At 43.4% G+C, this 21,352-nt stretch overlaps 1 protein-coding gene across 1 annotated transcript in view; it reads left to right on the forward strand.

The window, feature by feature from the left end:
- The window catches only part of LOC116980627, a 158,190-nt gene extending 138,437 nt beyond the window's left edge, over positions 1-19,753 (forward strand). The window contains 2 exon segments of the mRNA XM_033033068.1: positions 18,139-18,914; positions 19,634-19,753. Coding sequence (XP_032888959.1) covers positions 18,139-18,914; positions 19,634-19,753 — 896 coding nt within the window.
- The last annotated feature ends 1,599 nt before the right edge of the window (positions 19,754-21,352 follow it).

Consider the following 21,352-nt stretch of genomic DNA (forward strand, 5'->3'; position numbering starts at 1 on the left):
TCTTGGACCTATTTTCTATGTTTCTATAGAATCACAGGAAACAGAAATGTATGTGTTCTGATGAAAGGCCATCAACCTACAATCAACATTATTCTCTGTTCACAATGCACTCTGACCCATCAGATGTCTCCAGCATTCCCTGATTTCATTTGAGACTCTTTGGATGTTGGGTTTGAGATTGAGACCAGGTACAGCAGGAACAGATGAGGTGGCTTTAAGTCAGACCCTATGTTTTGGTTGGTGGAGACCAGGACTGGGAATTTCCATTTACTGAGCGAAAACTGCAGGAGGGAATTCCATTTACTGAGCGAAAACTGCAGGAGGGAATTCATCAGTGAGAATCCTGGTGAAAGCAATAGCCAATTTGTAGAGTGGAAATAGCTCTTCATATGACTGAGCATGTGGGATGATGGAAGAAATGGGGATGTGGAAAGGGAGTGGGGTGGGGAAATGAGCAATGAGGGGAATGAAGACTTTAGCTTTAGACTTTAGAGATACAGCGTGGAAACAGGCCCTTCGGCCCACAGAGACCACACCGACCAGTAATCATCCCATACACTGACCTACACAGACTATAGACAATTTTACAACATAGCAAAGCCAATAAACCTACAAACCTGTGTGTCTTTGGAGTGTATGAGGAAACTGGAGCTGCCATATAAAAACCCACGGGTCACAGGGAAAACGTACAAACTCTGTACAGACAGCACACATAATCAGGATCGAAGACAGGTCTCTGGCGTTGTAAAAGGCCACAACTCTACCGTTGTGCCACTGTGCCGCGAAGATGGGTAACAGTGTAACGAGATCAGGATGGGAAAGGGACACTTTGCTTCTTTGTCAAGAAATGCCCAGATAATGATGCCCACTCTTTCGCTACATGACCCAACAGACTGCAAATGTTAATAGTGGAAGAAATGGGATTTTCAAACCTTCAGAAGCATATAAATTCTTGTCAAAACAGCATCATATCATACACAGGATGATGGTTTTTGCACTAATGGTTTGAATCATCTATTGTGCACTCTGGTACCCAAGTGTAGTAATTAAAGTGAAAAGATGTGCCCCCAAAGGGACAATGAATCAGTTTCTCCTAATGAGCCTTAATTGCTTCAGGCAAAGTTGCTTCACTATGCATGGAATGGTTCTACTTCTGATGTTAACTATAGCACAGAATGTTTAAAAAGCTGACGCTGGTGGAAGTAACATTTGAAATGGTTTCTGGCGATTCTTGACTGACAGATAAGATGGAGGGGAAATGCTCTCTGTCTTGTACTCTGGACTTCTGGGACAGAAAGGAACAATAATATAATTGGATATGAATTTCAAAAACCTTCCTCTCTTTCATTCCATGCCTCATCAAGTAAGTTATCAGCTCCAGTTCTTGGGTGCTGAAAAACACCGCAGTTTAGGGTTCAGGCATAAGAACGTAGGTACCTAGGCTTCTTGTAATAATTACATATAGGATGCAAACAATAATATGACAGAAACAAGGAATTGTAGACACTGGTTTATGAAAGAAGACGCAGAGTGCTGGAGTAACTCAGCAGGTCAGGCAGCATCTCTGGAGAACACGGATAGGTGATGTTTTGGGTCGGTGTGAAGTGGACCCGAAACGTCACCTAGCCATAATAATACGGCTAATCTTGTAATGTTAAGAGAAATGCATGGCAGTAGTTTCAACAGTAATTATATGAACCGTTGTTAGAAGCAGAAATACAACAGAGTAGGGGGGAAGAAGGAGTGGAGACACTTTTAAGAAGCCATAGGAATAGGCAAAGTTCAGCTCGTTGCCAATCACAGTGACATCTTCTGGAAGAGGCAAAACCCCGTGCTGGATCGCACCCATTTACATATAAATCAGAAAAGTCAGGACATGTTTGGCAATTTATAAACAATGAAAGCATAGTGGTTAAGGAATGTGATTTAAATGGATGAATGTGGATTACTATACGCAAAATGCTTCAAAGAAGCATTAGCATTGCAGAGATTTAAATGGAACTTGTTAAACTTTTCAATAGACAATAGGTGCAGGAGTAGGCCATTCGGCCCTTCGAGCCACCACCGCCATTCAATGTGATCATGGCCGATCATCCACAATCAGAACCTCGTTCCTGCTTTTTCCCATATCCCTTGATGCCACAATCTTTAAGAGCTCTAACTAACTCTCTCTTGAAAGCATCCAGAGAATTGGCCTCTACTGCCTTCTGAGGCAGAGAATTCCACAGAATCACAACTGTGGGTGAAAAGGTTTTACCTCATATCCGTTCCAAATGGACTACCCCTTATTCTTAAACTGTGGCCCCTGGTTCTGCACTCCCTCAACATCAGGTACATTGTTCTGCCTCTAGCGTGTCCAATCCCTTAATCTATATTACTAAAATTCTGAACTTGACCAGTTCCTGTTTTTCTGTTTCACGATTTTACGCTGTTTCACGATTTTTCACGAAAAAACGCTGCCACTTACGGCTGTGATTTTTGACCATCTTACTTAGAGTCCCCCTCCGCTGCGCAGGACAAGAAGATTTTTCCCATTTATGAAAAATAAAAGAGTTATTAATGTTTTAAAAATGTTGAGAATCTCTCTGCTGCCCCTGCTGGTAGGCGGGGGGAGGGACTATAAAACCCGGAAGAGTTGTGCCTCAGTCAGTCTCTGCAAGATGGGGAAGTGAGAGGGTCACATCTCTCAGTCTGAGCTGTGAATAACACTGAAAACATGTATACTAAACTGTGAGTGTGGTTTTACTGACCTTGAGTGCCTTTAATGCGGTTTGAAAATGAAAATGGGGTTGGTTTGAAGTAAAAGCACTGCAAATGGTGTGTGGGGGTTTAGGTTGAAATGCAAGCGCTGCAAATGGTTGGTGGGGGTTTGTGTGTAAGTGCAAGCACTGCGAATGGTTGGTGGGGGTTTGGGTTGAAGTGCAAGCACTGCGAATGGTTGGTGGGGGTTTGGGTTGAAGTACAAGCACTACAAATGGTTGGTGGGGGTTTGGGTTGAAGTACAAGCACTGTAAATGGTTGGTGGAGGATTTGGGTTGAAGTAGTAGTATTGCAAATGGTTGGTGGGTGTTTGGGTTGAAGTACAAGCACTGCAAATCGTTAGAAATCTAAACTTGACAACTTCTTCTTAGCATTATATTGATTTTAGATAAAATATTACCACTTACGGCTGTGATTTTTGGCCATCTTACTCAGTCCCCCTCCGCTCTTCAGGTGCAGAGGATTCTTCCTATCAATGAAAATTAAAAGTGTTATTAGTGTTTAAAAAATGTTGAGAATCTCTCTCCTGTCATTCACGCCATGAAGGCCACACCTTTTCCGGTGGGAGGCGGGAGGAATTATAAAACACGGAAGTGTGGGTGTGGCTCAGTCTCTGCATGATGGGGGAGGGGGAGGTCACGACTCTGTCTGAGTTGTGAATCAACTGAACATACTGAATGTCTACTGAAATATGAGTGGTGTTTTGTGTGGTTTTATGGTGGTTTCATCCTGCTTGAAATGGTAGGAAACTGCATTGGAATGTGGTGGCCTTGCACCCTGCATGAAATAGTATGAAACTGCATTTGAATGTGGTGGCCTTGCACCCTGCATGAAGTGGTATAAAACTGAACTTTAATTTGGTGGCCTTGCACCCTGCTTGAAGTGGTATGAAACTGCACTTGAATTTGGTGGCCTTGCACCCTGCTTGAAGTGGTATGAAACTGCACTTGAATTTGGTGGCCTTGCACCCTGCTTAAAGTGGTATGAAACTGCACTTGAATTTGGTGGCCTTGCACCCTGCTTGAAGTGGTTTGAAACTGCACTTGAGTTTGGTTTACGTGGATCTTGCTTGAAGTGGTAGAAAACTGCACCTGAATTTGGTGGCCTTGCACACTGCTTGAAGTGGTATGAAACTGCATTTGAATTTGGTGGCCTTGCACCCTGCCTGAAGTGGAAGAAAATGCACTTGAATTTGGTGGCCTTGCACCCTGCTTGAAATGGTAGGAACATTGATTTGAATTTGGTGGCCTTGCACCCTGCTTGAAATGGAATTTCAGGGAATAGCCGTGAGTCAACTACCAGCCCACCAGCCGTGAGTGAGCTGCCAGAAAATCAGGCTTGAGGAACTGAGCTCATACCAGCGCTCCAGAAAGCCCCCCTCCCCCCCCACCACTGGCCACCAACGGGTCCCACTTAGTCTAGTAATCTTATATGTTTCAATAAGATTCCTTCTCATCCTAAATTCTAGTGTATACAAGCCCAGCCACTCCATTGCCCGCTAAACTTTAAATGTCCGCTAAACTTTATTATATTTCTTAAAAGTGTCTCCACTCCTTCTCCCCCCCTTCTCCCCCCCCCCTTCTCCTCCCCCCTTGTCCACCCCTTCTCCTCCTCCCCCTTCTCCCTCCCCTTCTCCCCCCCTTTCTCCCCCCTCTCCCCCCTCTCCCCCCTTCTTCCCCCCCTTCTCCTCCCCTTCTCTCCCCCTTCTCCCCCCATTCTCCCCCCCTTTTCTCCCCCCTTTTCTCCCCCCCCTTTTCTCTCGTTCCCTTTTCTCCCCCCCTACTACCCCCCTCCCCCCATTCTCCCCCCATTCTCCCCCCTTCTTCCCCCCTTCTCCTCCCTCCTTCTCCTCCCCCTTCTACCCCCTTCTCCCCCCTTTTCTCCCCCCTTTTCTCCCCCCCTTTTCTTCCCCCCCCTTTTCTTCCCCCCCTTTTCTCCCCCACTTCTCTCCCCCCCTTCTCTCCCCCTCCTTCTCTCCCCCCTCCCTTCTCTCCCCCCCTTCTCCCCCCCCCCCCACTCTCTATACACTATCGTACACTGTGCAGCCATCTTTTACCTTCCTCTTCATCGCTGGTGTGAATTTCAGACAGCACTTCCCCACTTTCCCTGGCCCCGCCTTTGCGATGTGTTTGTGTGTGTGTTTGTGTGTGCGGTCGGTCGATCCAGCTCACGGTTTCAACGTGGACGGTCGATCCAGCTCGTGGTTTTCCAGGCGAGTGCCCTCGAGCTTGAAGGTCAAAGACACTCTTCTTAACTCGCGGATTAGGTCGCCGCAGTGGGACAGCCTACCATTTTAGTATTGGTGGATGGGAAAGATTTAAATTGGTTTCGGATTTGAACGGGACAGGTCATTAAGGGCTCCAGTTGAACTGGTTTCCTGGCTGGCCTGCAGGTAAGTCCCTCATTCACGGTCTCTCATGTTATTTAGTAATTTCTTCCCATCTCTCCCTCTCCCCCCTCCAAGGTTGGTCCTTCTGTTTGCCTTTATTTGCTTCAGTTTTATTTGTTTAAATGTTATTTATTACATTGTAACTTTTGAAAGATTAAAGCGGATATCAGACGCTTTCCAAGGGCTGAATCGGCCCATTCATCGCGGGCATGCTCGCGGCCACCAAGTAAATGTGTGTCCTCCATGTTTTGATAGCAATTTCTGCCCCTGCTTTGCTCCTATACTCCTCCTCTCGTTATGAAGGCCAACATGCCATTAGCTTTCTTCACTGCCTGCTGTACCTGCATACTTACTCATACATGCATTCATCTCATGATTGGAAATCAACACGTTTACATTTCATTTATCCTTCTGATTCTAAAGTGAAATGATTCTTCTTAACTTATATGTTCCTCATGAATTATTTCCCCATTATCCAGTGCAGTCACAGGTAAGCAATACTTCTCCTCATTATGGTTTTGGGGCAGTGCGGGATATTACCTATAAATGGCCGATCAGAGCCGATCAGTACAGATGAATCACCGTTCAGCCTGTAAACCATTGTATCGTTCAGAGTGTGAGAAACAGGCATTGATCAATGCAGCAGTGCTGTGCAGAATATTGAGTGCTGATCGAAGCAATGCGTAAAAGGAAAAACTTGCATTTATTCATAGGCTTTCATATCCTTGGGACCTACAGAAGCATTATAAATTGCTTTGGAACGTTACTTATGTGGGGAAACAAGCAGGAGGCAAAATGTACTTGGGAAAAGAACATCCATAAACGGCAATTTGTTATACAATCTCTATCACATTTGGTTTGGTGGTGGACAAATTCTCTGCTTTACTTCAAGCAGTGTTTTGTTTCACTCTAGGAGGCTGTGATTTATTGGATTGTTCTGCTGTTTGGCTGCTCTAAACCTAAAGCCCACCACACTCCTGGCTGCATTCACTCAGTTCTTCAAATGTGATCGCAGAGCCCTTTGTACAAGTAGTGTCACAGGGCATTAGACATTAACCTTTTGCAGACTGTTGGTAGAGTCATACAGTGTGAAAACTGGCCCTTCGGCCCACACCGATCAACATGCCCCATCTACACTAGTTCCACCTGCCTGCATTTGGCCCATATCCCTCTAAGCCTGTCCTATCCACGTACCTGTCTAAATGTTAAACACCTGCCTCAATTACCACCTTCAGCATCCAGCTCCATACACCCACCACCCTTTGTGTAAAAAAAGTTATACAACAGGTTCCTATTAATTTTTCCCTCCTTTACCTTAAACCTATATCATCTGGTTCTCTATTCCCTACTCTGGGCAAGAGTGTGCATTTACCCAATCTATTCCTCTCATTATTTTGTACACTTCTACGAGATCACCGTTCATCCTCCTGTGCTCCAAGGAACTAAGGAAACTAGGTTGTGTGAGTCACCTAGCAGTAAGGCTGGAAGATAGACACTTTTGCATGTTTCAAATTCATCTCAAGGTCCTTGACACTTGCTCCTCAGCTGCCAATTCTCAGAGTTGTAGCCATGCTTGTCAGCTGATGCACTTTAAAGGACTGGTGCACCAAAATAAGCACACTTCTAGATACTGATAATAGGCAGTAGTGGAGTAACTCAGCAGACCAGGCAACATCTCTGGAGAAAAGGAATGGGTGACATTTCAGGTTGAGACCCTTCTCAGACTCCTTGTCAACTGATGAAGGTGAAGGAAGCTGAAAACGTTTGTAGTATTTATATAAGATCTTGCCCATCCCCTGTTGCACCACACATATGTGACCACGCTGATTCTTAAGGGGTCCTATTTTTTCCCATGTTACCTCTTTGCTCTTAATATACATAGAATCAGGATTTTCCTTTATCTTATCTGCCAAAAATATCCGATGCCCCCTTTTTGGTCTCCAAATTTGCTGCTGAAGTATACTTCTACATACTTTATACTCCTCATGGAGTTCACTTGATCCCAGCTATATCTGACGTATGCCTATCTTTTTTCCTGACAAATGCCTCAATATGGTTCATCATCAACCTGGCTCACTATCTGCCAGCCTTGCCTTTCACTCTACAGGAACGTGCTTCCCCTGCACTCTCCCTATTTTGCATTTAAAAGCCTCCCACTTTCCAAATGTCCATTTACATTCTAATAGTCTCTCCCAATTATCATTTGCAAGTTCCTATCTAATGCCATCAAAATTAACCTTGCCCCAATTTAGGACTAACTTGTGGACCTGTGTCAACAAACAACCTGGTTCACAGTCCATGAGAGCCGCTCAAATATCAGCAAGCATATATTTTACCAAGTGGTGTGCATGTGATAATGCCACACCAAGAGGGTACTGACATCAGGGAGAGTGCCGTGAGAGAGGTGTAGAAATCCAATAGAAACAACTGGAAAAAAAGGGAATGTGTAAGGGCACAAACAACCAAGCTTCGACAGACACAAAATTCTGGAGTAACTCAGCGGGACAGGCTGTATCTCTGGAAAGAAGGAATAGATTACGTTTTTGGGTTGAGATCCTTCTTCAGACTGATCAACCAAGCTTTTATACTTCATTTCATAAGCTCTTACAGATAAGTTCATAATAAGTTCATAAGTCATAGGAATAGAATTAGGGACAGCGGTTCGAACACCTACCCTTGCGGAACATCACTAGTCACTGGCAGCCAACCAGAAAAATCCCCCTTTATTCCCACTCTTTGCCTTCTGCTATTCAGCCAACCATCTATCCATGCTAGTATCTTCCTCTAACATGGGTTTTCATCTTGTTTAGCAGCCTCACGTGCGGCATCTTATGGAAGGCCTTCTGAAAACCCAGGTAAACAACATCCACTGACGCCCATTTGTCTATCCTGCTATTTACTTCCTCAAAGAATTGCAACAGATTCCTCAGGCAAGATCTTTCCTTCACAAAATTGTACAGATACTTCTCAGTGGCAGAAGTAACAAGGTGAAGCCTCATTGCCAAGGTGTAGGCCTTCACAGTTTTGAGCAGCAAGGTGTAAGTTGCCCCTTTACAGAGTGATATTGGTGAGAAAACATGTGCAAATAAAACATGGTCCTTCAGGGGGTGGTGAAAGATTGTTGCTTCGGACCAGGTGGCAGAAGGCATGGTCCAATATACCCTGGGTTTTAAAATGCTGCAAAACCTAAAGTGACTTCATTAGTTCTACAGCAAACACTGTTAAAATATTATCACCTCAAAGCATAACAGGAATTCCCAGTGGAGCACCAATGCCATCGGAAAACACTATGGCCTCCATTTTGTTATTTAACATTCCATGTTAGATCCTTTTGCACTGCAGACAGCAACATGATAGGATCCAATATCCAGGCCATCAAATCCTTCTCAAATATCCCATCTTTTTTATGAAAGTGCAACTGTTTAAAATAGACAATAGTTATACAGTAGTTACAGCAATAATGTCTGCAAATTTATGTGTAAAAATTCCCACAACCCCCAATTATATCAATAAAGATATAAATATCAAATGATTGATATTTATATCTTTAGACATCAAGTTTCCAAAATTGCATTCTAATGGGAAAAATAGAACATATTTTATGGCACCACAGCAGATTCTTTAGTAAAGAAATACTTGAGTAATCTACATGCAGTGTCTGTTCAGTGGAATATCGCTATTTATTGATATACTTCAACACCAGGGAAATAATAGAGGGAAATACAGTAAATACAGAGAAATTTACCTGTGTTTTAAAGCTGTTGTTCCAGATTTACAGCTGAAAGATTGGTGATTACCTGAATATTATTCTTTTTTTGCGGGGACATCCAGTGGATGGATTAGAATTTGGGGCAGCATGGTGGCGCAGCCTTACAGCGCCAAAGAACCGGGTTTGATCCTGACTACGGGTGATGTCTGTACGGAGTTTGTATGTTCCATCTCTGACCACGTGGATTTTCCCTGGGTGCTCCTGTTTCCTCCCACACTCCAAGCACATAGAGGTTTGTAGATTATTTTGGCTTTAGTAAAAATTGTAAATGATCCTCTGTATCTCTAAACCAAACTAAACTAGAATGGGGTTCTTATGCAACAAGTTTTGGTTTAATTTAATCAGAAAATGTAAAATCTGTTTCCTCCCTTATTTTGTGTGTTGCTTATTGTGTCTCTATTTACCAATTCATCTTGAGTTTCACTTGAAAGTCCAGGAACTAAAATCTATATCTGCAGCAAAATGAAACTGAGTTGCCATAGCTAGGTGCTGGAATTGTCCATATGAACTTGTCAATTAGTTGAATAATTTCTACAAATACCAACCTATGTATCAGGAGGGATAGTACTCAAACTACATATACTGCCATCATGCCGGTTTGGACAGTTCATTTTGTTCCTGATGGATAAGACTGCAATGCGTGAATTTCATCTCAATATATTAAAGGAATTGTAAAGTATAATGAAGTGACTGAGTTGCCTGGAGATTTCGGGGAGAACTTTCCTTGGAGGCATGCCAGGAAATGACAACACTGTCAGGAATAGTATTGGAACATAAAGTAAGAATTTATCCAGTGTAGCTATTCCTGCAGCAACACTAGTCTTATATGCCATATTTTATCAAAATAATTATCAATCAATCATCTGGCATCACACAAAGCCGCATCGTGTTACTGCCGACCACCATCTGCTCATAAAAACCTGCAGACATCGTATGTCACAGTGAATAATTTTGATGAATTCCAATATCAAACTGGCTTTCCTTAAGTTCATCTATTTTGCGTGTATAGGTGCGATGATGAAAGTTGTACTTTGAAAAGTTGCTATTGCTCATTGCTTAGATATGTGCGTCTAGAAAATAATCCAAACCAAACCCCATATTGTGTAGGAAGGATCTGCAGATGCTCGTTTACACCAAAGATAGACACAAAATGCTGGAATAGCTCAACAAGTCAGGCAGCATCTCTGGGGAAAGGGTCTGAAGAAGGGTCTCAACCCGAAACATCACGTATTCCTTTTCTCCAGAGATGCTGCCTGACCCACTCAGGTACCCCAGCATTTTGTGTCTATTTTCAAGCCCCATATTATTATGGTGAGTTAGACAAATTTTGCTCAGTTAAGGAAAAGAGTTAATGTGAGAGCAGAACATTAAACAAACTTCTGCCGGTCTTCAATTCTGAGAGATAAAATCCCAAAATGTTTGAATTTAATTTTCTCTGGATCTTTAACTTTTCTATCAGTATTGACAGAACAATATGCACATGAATATTAATCTACTGCAATTTATTTTAATCTCTAGTATTGACCTGTCACTTAAACTGTCCAAGTCTCAGAATGAAAACAAACAAACTAACTAGTAGCTATTCTGTTACTTTAGGAAGAAAGCGAGAAAGCAAGGCAGTGTTAAAAGTTATTGTTTGATTTCAACACGAAGTTTTAGCAGGTCAGGCAGCATCTGTTGAGGAAATTGGACAGATGATGTTTTGGGTCAAGACTTTATCTGTCCATTTCCTCCACTGATATTGCCTGACCTGCTGAGTTCCTCTAGTACTCTGTGTTTTGCTCAAGAGTCCAGCATCTGTAGTGCCATGTCCTCTAATTGTTTGAGTTCAGTGTGCCATGTTGTCCACTGTCTGCATTTCTGTTCTTTTAAGGCATAAAGAAGGATTCATCATTCATTTAAAATATTCCATCCCTTGACAACTGAATGGGATAAAGAATTCCACTATAAGGAGTAAAATAGGCAAAAAGGGCAGCAGATAGAGAAAGGTGGAAGAGAATTGGGGAGTATTCTTTGTTCCTAAACACCTTTTGGTAAGTTTATCCAGCCTAGTATCCATTTATTTTGCCCCAATGGTTTTACCAGAATGTTAAAGTTAGGATTAACTGCATGAAAAAATAAAACAATAAGGCACGGGAACAGAATTAGGCCATTTGGCCCATCGATTGTCCACCGTGAAAGTCCACCGTGAGTTTAAAATCAATGAGGATATTATTATTTTTGGCAAATTAATGATTAAAAGCATAATGACGTAAGATTTAGTCATAAAAGTGAATAGAGAGATTCCATGTGTATGTTTCATCACCATTCCACTTTTTAATTTTCTCTTTTGGACATTTGGCTAAAGACATTGGTCATTTGGCTAAATAACACAGTACTTTAAAGGATACATTGAAAAAGAACCTGGCAGAGTGGAAGAGTATCTTGTACCCATGGCTGCTGTCTGTATGGGTAGTAAGTTCTCTCCATGACCGGGGTGGGTTTTCACCGAGTTCGTCGGTTTCCTCCCACACTCCAAAGACCTACAGATTTATATGTTAATTGGCTTGCTGTAAATGTAAAATTGTCCCTAGTGTGTGTAGGATCGTGTTCATGTGCAGGGATCGCTGGACGGTGCAGACTCGGTAGCCCGAAAGGCCTGTTTCCGCGCTGTATCTCTAAACTAAATTAAACCTAAAATAATTAAATATTCCTTAACAAGCTGTCACATCATTTCTGAATGTGTTAATTTATCGCTATTTCCTGTCAATTTAATAAATAACCATGGAACAACACAGCTGCTCTCTATCGAAACTAATATCCATGTTTCTTTTACGCCCTTTTCATGGTTCTACTGCTAATTCATTTTATAATTTAAAAAATGGAACGTAATGCAAATTGCTTGATCACCCTGTGATCGTGATTGAAAGCTGGAACTATTATTGAATCTTTTATATAAATGTGCATAATCATGACATTAACTTGCACAGTGCCAATAACAGAAACTGCAGACTGGCATAATGGAGAATCCTCTCTCCAAGCCTGAGATACCTTGCTGAGTCAAAGTCCTCTGCACTGCACCTGACCAATGCTGGTGCTGAACTTTTACTGCTTAAGACTGTGAGTTACCTAAAAAGGTAAATGTCTGTGTCATCATTTTGATTAACGATAGAAATTGGGAGCAATCACAACAAAGTCAGTCGGAAAGCGAAGGGTAGGGCAAAGATCCATGTAATTTTTCATTCCTGTAGCTGCAAAGATTCATGGCAACTGGATACATTAATATCTGCATCGGCACCTAAGCCTACATAAATTCTGCAACATAAACTATAGTTACTTTGCACCAAACAAAAAAAAGAAATATTGCATGTTTCATATTAATGAGAGTGTATTTTAAAGTGGCTTTAGTTGACAAAGTAAGTAGGACCAAGTCATCACTAAAAGGATATATACAGAATCAGCAAAATCTTCTGAGCCAAAGGCTTCTTTTTCTCGCAGCATGCCAAGAAAGATTTGCTGTAGGGAGAAATAATTTGCTCTTCCTACATTCCCCTAGCTGTTTTACTCTGTAAAATTGGCCGAGTGATCCTTAAGAATCTTGAGATTGTTCCAAAGTATAGTGTACCTGGGAGAGAGAGTTGACTTCTGTTTGACAAACTTTGTTCACTTTCTTCACTTCTGAGAGCAATAGCCAGGGGGAATTATGGTACCCCATAAAATAAAGATATTTGCTCCAGCAATTGAGAAAGCCAACAGGGAAAAACAACAAATTTTAATTCTAGGATACCCAGGCAGGCATCTGACTGCTGATCCAGAAGTAAAGCGCATTGTCACTAGATTCTTAAATGGGATAGATTTATTTCTAAGTATTGCATCCATCTGTGGAAGTGAACTTGGAGTCATAGAGTCATACGGTATGGAAACAGGTCCTTCAGCCCAACTTGTCCACACCGAACAACATGCCCCATTTAGACCAGTCCCACCTGGACTACACTTGTCCATTGTCTATTGTGACTAGAATAGAAGGGTTGGGTCCTATCCATGTACCTACTTCTAAACCTGTCCTATCCATGTACCTACCCAAATGTTTCAGAAACGGTGTGATAATATCTGCCTCAACTACCTCACCTGGTAGCTCGTTCCATGTACCTGTCACCCTTTGAGTAAAAAAGTTGCCCCTCAGGTTCCTATTAAACCTTTCTCCCCATCACCTTTTACCTAAGTCCTCTGGGTCTTGATTCTCCAACTCTGGGTAAACAAATCTGTGCATTTACCCTATCTATTCCTCTCATGATCTTATACACCTCTATAAGATCACCCCTCATCTTCTTGCACTCTGAGGAACAAAGCTCTAGTCTGCTCAACCTCTCCCTGTAGCTCATGCCCTCGAGTCCTGGCAACATCCTCATAAATCTTTTCTGCACCCTTTCCAGCATAACAATATCATTTCTATAACAGGGTGACCAACACTGAAAACAATACTCTAAATGTGGCCTCGCCAATGTTTTGTACAACTGTAACATTACCTCCAAACCTCTATACTCAATCCAATGACTGATGAAGGCCAATGTTCCAAAAGCCTTCTTGACCTTGGTATGGATCTGCATTATGTGATCTGCAAACCAGTATTTAATAGAACGAGGGTACACAAAATTGCTGGGGAAACTCAGCGGGTGCAGCAGCATCTATGGAGCGAAGGAAATAGAGAGGAGGAGAACTTCTTCAAAGTAGGCATACCTTGACCAATGACCTAATTTAATAGAACGAGCTTGGATGCAAAGAGAAGGCTTTGAAGTTAGAATCCAGATGAGCAAAGGCTGGAACTAAACGGGTCAGGCAGCATTTCTGGAGAAGGAGGATAGGTGACATTTCGGGTCGGGACCGTTCTTCAGACTGTCAATCTGAAGAAGCAATCTGACCTAAATCGTCACCTAATCATGTTCTCCTGAGATGTTGCCTGTTACTCCAGCTCTTTGTGTTCTTATGTGTAAATCAGCATTTTCTGTACCTTGTTGTTGTTCCCACAGAGTGATGGAAAGGGAGTTCCAGGGTTTAAATCCATTGATCATGAAGGAGCAGCAATACATTTTTCAGTCAGATTGACATGCGATTTGAAGAGGAATCTGATGCCGATGGTGTTCCCATGCATCTGGTGCCCTGGTCCTGCTCAAAGGATGTGGTGGCTCTGGAGAGGGTCCAGAGGAGGTTTACAAGAATGATTCCAGGAATTAATGGGTTAACATATGACGAGCGTTTGACAGCACTGGGTCTCTACTCGCTGGAGTTTAGAAGGTTGAGGGGGGACCTCATTGAAACTTACAGAATAATGAAAGGCATGACTGAACTTTGCCGCCTTCCCTCGCAGTGGGAAAGTTTGATACCGCTGTGTGGGGATGTTTATGTTATAGACTATTGTGTTCTGTGTTCTTTATTTTATTCGTATGGCTGTATGGTGACCACAAATTTCACTGTGCCAATTGGTGCATGTGACAATAAATGTATCTTGACGTGTCTCTTGCATAGATAGAGTGGATGTGGAAAGGATGGGAGAGTCTAGGACCAGAGGTCATAGCCTCAGAATTAAAGGGTGCTCTTTTAGAAAAGAGGTGAAGAAGAACTTCTTTAGTCAGAGGGTAGTTAAACTGTTGAATTTATTACTACAGGCCTGTAAAGGCCAAATCAGAGGATATTTTTAAGGTAGAAATAGACAAATTCGTGATTAGAATTGGTGTCAAGGGTTATGGGGAGAAGGCAGGAAAATGGGATTAGGAGGCAGAGATCAGCCATGATTGAATGTCAGAGTAGACTCGATGGGTCCAATGACCTAATTCTACTCCTATGACTTGTGACCTTGTAACCTGGTGTTGGTTTCGGAGGTACTGCCAGAGTGGTCGAGGCCTAAATATATTTATAATTTTTTTAATACAAATGACTTAAAATGTGCAGTAGAATTTTTATTAACATCATTCTCAAAAAGGTTTTATATGTTATTACAATGGATCTACAGAAAGAACATTCAAAAGGAAATTAATTACAACCAGTAACCAATATCTTTAGTACCAGCAGTCTGACGAAGGGTTCTGACCTGAAACAGCACCTATTCCTTTTCTCCAGAGATGCTGTCTGACCCGTTGAGTTACTCCAGCTTTTAGTGCCTATCTTTTGTTTAAACTAGGATCTGCAGTTCTTTCCTGCACATCTTTGATACCAGCAACCTGCTATAGACATTTTCCAATGCTTTAGCCTGATATATTTGAAAGCACTTTGTAAATGTTCATCCTGTCTTATTTTGAAAAGATGAATAAATTTGGTTCATGAAAGGTAAGCAGTGCTGCTCTAAAGCTGTTTATATTAATTCACATCAATCGCCCTGCACTGTTTACACAGAACTAACTGATGCATCATTAGCTGTGCTACTTTATTATGAAGCTTTATCCTTGACAGGATATCAAACCAGTAAATGTGACAAATTGTAATGACTGAACCACAGATTTTGATTTCTTCACTATCTCAGCAAGTTATCTGACACAGTATTGGACTTTCCTCTTCTTTAATTCTCTTGAGTTTATCCTGTCGGCTGTCATCAATCAAATAGACAGTGCATTTCAGTAATTCAATGTACCAATGCAGAGATAAGAGCGAGGTCAGCAAAAATGTTCAATTTTTCTGAAAACAAGCCTTAAGTTCTGACCCACCAGCATTAAAATAAAATCTAGCAATTACATGCTTCCAGCAGTGTGAGAAAGTAAAGAGGATTATACAGTAAATGAACCATTGGCAACTATTTATAATTATCCATATATCAACAATGCCACATTGTCATTCTATAATAATATCCTAATATTTTATTGTGCATTGCTAATCATGCAGGTTGATTAATTTTCAATGCTCAATTTTAATGGCGAATCTATATTGCCCGTGGAGTCCCATAAGATTAAAATATAGTTTTTGGCTTCCATTATTTGCAAGAGTATTTTAGTAGTTCTGTTGACAAAGATTTGATTAAAGGGGATTTTGAAATGTTTGCAGTCTTTTAACAAAAATACATCTATCTATCTATATAATTAAAAGTCTCATCTTGACCACTTCCTGTTTGCACTGTGCTTTAATTTTAGAGAAAACATTACCACTTACCGCTGTGATTTTTGGCCATCTTACTCAGAGTTCCCATCCGCTCATCAGGTCCCGATGATTTTTCCCATCGATGAAAAATAAAAGAGTTATTAGTGTTTAAAAAATCTTAAAATTCTCTCTCCTGTCAATCATTACGATGAAGGCCACGCCCCTTCCGGGAGTGGCGGGAGGGGCTATAAAACCCGGAAGTCTGGACGTGGCTCAGTCTGTCTGCAAGATGGTGAGGGAGAGGTCATGACTCTCAATCTGAGCTGGGAACTACAAAACACTGAGTGTCTACTGACCTGTGAGTGCCCTTTATGTGGTTTTAAATGTGGTTTTAAAATGTGGTTTTAAAATGCGGCTTTAAAATGTGGTTTTAAAAGTGGTGTTAAAAGTGGTTAAAGTGGTTTTAAAAGTGGTGATAAAAGTTGTTCAATAAATGCTTTATTATATCAGACTGTGTTTACTGCAAAAGTCCCGTTCATTCTGTGACGTAATAGACAGATCGCGCATAACAACGTAATTTCCAGTGAGTGCAGAGATCTTGCTGAATGCGGAAGTGTTGCTGACTGCAGAAGGCCCAAGGTGGAGATGTGTGTGTGTGTGTGTGTGAGTATGTGTGTGAGTGTGTGTGTGTGTGTGTGTGTGTGTGTGTGTGTGTGTGTGTGTGTGTGTGTGTGTGTGTGTGTGTGTGTGTGTGTGTGTGTGTGTGTGAGTCTGTGTGTGTGTGTGTGTGTGTGTGTATGTGTGAGTATGTGTGTGAGTCTGTGTGTGTATGTGTGTGTGATTGTATGTGTGTGTGTGTGTATGTGTGTGAGTCTGTGTGTGTGTGTGTGTGTGTGTGTGTGTATGTGTGTGAGTATGTGTGTGAGTCTGTGTGTGTATGTGTGTGTGAGTGTATGTGTGTGTGTGTGTATGTGTGTGAGTCTGTGTGTGTGTGTGTGTGTGTGTGTGTTTGTGTGTGTGTGTGTGTGTGTGTGTGAGTGTGTGTGTGTGTGAGTCTGTGTGTGTGTGTGTGTGTGTGTGTGTGAGTGTGTGTGTGTGTGAGTCTGTGTGTGTGTGTGTGTGTGTGTGTGTGTGTGTGTGTGTGTGTGTGTGTGTGTGTGTGTGTGTGAGTGTGTGTGTGTGTGAGTCTGTGTGTGTGTGTGTGTGTGTGTGTGTATGTGTGTGTGTGTGTGTGTGAGTACGTGTGTGAGTCTGTGTGATGTGTGTGTGTGTGTGTGTGTGTGTGTGTGTGTGTGTGTGTGTGTGTGTGTGTGTGTGTGTGTGTATGTGTGTGTGTGTGAGTACGTGTGTGAGTCTGTGTGATGTGTGTGTGTGTGTGTGTCTGTGTGTGTGTGTGCACTCTGTTTGAAATGCTGTGAAATTGGATTTGTGGCCTGCAGTCTGGTTGGAGCGCTGTGAGGTTGGACTTGCTGCCTGCTCTCTGCTTGGTGTGCTGTCAGGTAGGACTTGACTTGACCTGCTGGGATGATGAATGTGAAGACCTACTTCGCGCCCACACAGAATCACAAACCAGCGAAGACAGGAACAAAGCAGCGAACAATCTAATCTGCAGATTAAATGAGAAACGCAGGCAAAGATGGACAGAGGCAGTGGAATCAATTGATTTCACACACTCCAGCCGTCAGGCGTGGCAGACCATGAATAAGCTGATGGGCAGGTCGACAATCCCAGCATAGTGTCCCATCACTGCAAATTCCATCGCATCGCTACTGCTGAGCAACGGCCGCTTCCCCAACGCGGACAAGGACTTCACCAGAACAACATTGGCGAGAGTACACGAGCTGCCAAGGGCCCCGAGCTGCGACTCCAACCTATCCCACGATTTCACAACACAAGAAATCGAGCAGGCCATCCGACGGCTGTAAGGCACCAGGCACCGACGGCACCCACCCGGAATACATAGAACACCAAGGCAAGAAGGCAACTGACTGGCTGTGCTTCTTCCTCTTCACGTGTTTCCGCTGCCTGAAGCAGCCAAAGATCTGGCGCCGTGCCAAGGTGATCGCTCTGGCGAAGCCAAACAAGCCTAGTGATGACCCCAAGGGATACCGACCCGTCTCACTGCTGTGTGTTCCATACAAGCTGCTGTAATGTCTCCTCCACATACGTCTCAATCCAGTGATCGACTCCCAGCTGCCTAAAGAACAGGCTGGCTTCCGAAGCGGTAGGTCAATGGCGGACCAGGTGACCCTCCTGTGCCATGACATAGAGAACAGCTTCCAGGCAGGGGAGAAGGCAGGCGCTGTCTTCTTGGACCTCACAGCTGCATATGATACTGTCTGGCTGCGTGGACTACACATGAAGCTTCTGGAAACCATCCCAGACAAGCACATGGTGAGCTTCATCATGGAGATGCTGAGCAACCGCAGCTTCAGGCTACACACCAGCAACGGGCAATGCAGCAGGGTGAGGAAACGTAAGAACGGCGTCCCACAGGGCTCAGTGCTGGCACCAATGCTGTTCAACATCTACACCCATGACCTGCCTGCAACCCAGTCAAAGAAGTATGGCTATGCTGATGACCTGGCTATCCTACTCAGTAAACCATCCTGGGAAGCAGCAGAAGAGGGCCTCTCTGAAGACATGAACATCCTGTCTTCACACTTGAGGAACTGGCGCCTTAAGCTCAGCATGGGTAAGACAATAATTTCAATGTTCCACCTCAACAACAGGGAAGCTACCCGCGAGATGAACGTCATGGTGGATAATGTCTGGTTACGGTCCCAGCCTGTCCCCACGTACCTCAGCGTGAAGCTCGACAGAACGTTGTCATTCAAACAACACCTGGAAGGTGCCAAGCCAAAGACAAGTGCCCGTGCCGCACTGATTCGCCACCTAGCCGGCACCACATGGGGAGCCACGACGAAGACAATGCGCATGGCCACAGTGGCCCTGGTGTTCTCAGCCGCCGAGTACTGCGCCCCGGTCTGGTGCCGTAGCCGTTACGCCAAGAAGCTGGATGCTGCCCTCAACAGTGCCCTGCGGACTGTCTCCGGATGCCTACGAGCCACTCCAGTAAACCAACTGCCCGTCCTCGCTGGCATCGCCCCAGCCAACATCAGACGAAAAACAGCCACGCTGGCCATCTCTCGAAAGGCACAGACCAGTGAATCCCATCTCCTCCATCCGATTGTCACAGAGACACCACGACGAGTGAGCCTCAAGTCACGGCACCCCTTTGCCATGCAAGCCCAAGAGCTGCTCTGCACAACTCTGGCTGACGCTTCTAAGGCCGCCTGGGTCAAGACGAGATGGAGAGACCAGTGGAAGTCAGCGGGACCATCTAGGCTCCCCCCCCTCCCCATATCCCCTTCCCCCCCTCCCCCCCCAAAAAGAAATAACAGTAATAATTTGCTTTTATGCAGTACTTTTAACATAGTAAAGCATCCTAAGCTAGTTTCTTGCTGAAGTACAGAACCACACCACACACAACACCAGGTTACTCACCTGCTCGAAGGGCCAAATGGCCTACTCCTGCACCTATTGTCTATTGTCTACTGTCTATTGTCTATTGACAGAACACGAACCTGCTCATCTGGCTTGAAGTACCTCTCCTTTTTTATGGGAGTCAAAAGGGCGTTTCTGACTTAATTGTTTTTGTTCAATTCTCAAAGCCAAATTGGGTTGAACTAGACTTGGGCATATTTTTAGCCTTCTCTTCATCAACAGTTCTGCAGGTGAGTAACCTGTTTTTGTGTATGGTGGTTCTGTACTTCAGCAAGAAACTAGCTTAGGATGCTTCACTGTGTTAAAAGTACTGCATAAAAGCAAATTATTACTGTTAATTTTTGACATTTAACATTGAGAGTCAACAGAATCACACAGTTGCCTTCACATTTAACATTGAATCTTCACTTATAAAACTAAGCCGAGGACACAGTAGGTTTGGATGAAATGCCTGATGAACACCACATTTGATTTTGCTTCAAGACATTCAGCTATCCTGTCTGCAGGCTACATCCTACCCCAGGCTGATGCTATGCTTGCATCTGAGGAACGGTACACTGTCAACAATACCTTTGAAGCAATGTACACCGCGGCCTTGTTCATAATAGCCAGGGACTTCAAGAATCTCAAGAGCGTCCCCTGCACCTGCAGGAGATGCAACACCTGTCGCAATACCTCCTCCCTCAACTCTCTCCAGGTACCTAGGCAGCCCTTTCAGGTTAGGCATAAGTTCACTTGCACCTCCTCCAACCTCATCTACTGCATCCGTTGTTCAAGATGTGGACTCTTATACATCAGCGAGACCAAACGTGAACTGGGCGATCATTTTGCTGAACACCTTCGCTCAGTCCGCCTGAACCTACCTGATCTCCCGGTTACCAAACATTTTAATTACCCTTCCCATTTCTACACTGACCTTTCTGTCCCAGGTCCCCTCCATTGCCAGTCAGACTAAACACAAATTGGAGGAACAGCATCTCATATTTCGCTTGGGCAGCTTACAGTCCAGTGGTATGAATATTGATTTATCTAACTTCAGGTAAGCCCGGCATTCCCTCCCTCTCTTTCCCTCCCCCACCCAAGTCACACTAGCTTCTCGTTTTCACCCAACAAGCAGCTAACAATAGCCCGTTTCCTTTATCATAGTTACCTTTTTGCATATCTTTCATACATTGTTCTTTATCTTTCTACTTCATCGTCTATAAACTCTAATTTCTCTTTTCCCTAACTAGTCTGAAGAAGGGTCTCGATTCAAAACATCGGCCATTTCTTTTTTCCATAGATGTTGCCTGTCCGCCAAGTTCAGCTTTTTGTCTCTGTCTTTGGTTTAAACCAGCATCTGCCCTTCCTTCCTACACAATCTCAAGAGTATGTTGCCAAAATACAATCAGCATGACTCCTGCCCGACTAGAATCCCATACTCCCTATACAACCATCATAAATGCATACCCGCTCCATTCCCAGACTGCTCTTTGTAAATTTGATCACCTGGTTGTGTTTCTACTCCCTGGTTACAAACAGAAAGTCATGCCTTAGTGTCCATGGGAAGAGATCACATTCTTTGAGTCTGTGAATTGGTTCATATTCAGGGACTGCGGATAACCTAAATTAATATGTCACTATTGTCACTGACTTTATCAGCGAGTGTGTAGAGGACTGTGTACCAAAGAAGATGACACTTGTACACCCCAACCAGAAATTATGGATGAACTGTGAGGTGAAGTCCAGGTCTGCATGAACTCGAGCTGTATGAGAAATCTATCTACGACCTTCATACAATGGTTCAGAATGCCAAGAGGGAATTTCAGACCAAGCTGGGTCTTGACTCCAGGCAATGACGTGGATCATGTGGACGAGAGGCCGAAGCAAAGAAGTCTAAGCAAAAG

This window comes from Amblyraja radiata, chromosome 1 (genome assembly GCF_010909765.2).
Source record: "Amblyraja radiata isolate CabotCenter1 chromosome 1, sAmbRad1.1.pri, whole genome shotgun sequence".
Taxonomy (NCBI): Eukaryota; Metazoa; Chordata; class Chondrichthyes; order Rajiformes; family Rajidae; genus Amblyraja; species Amblyraja radiata.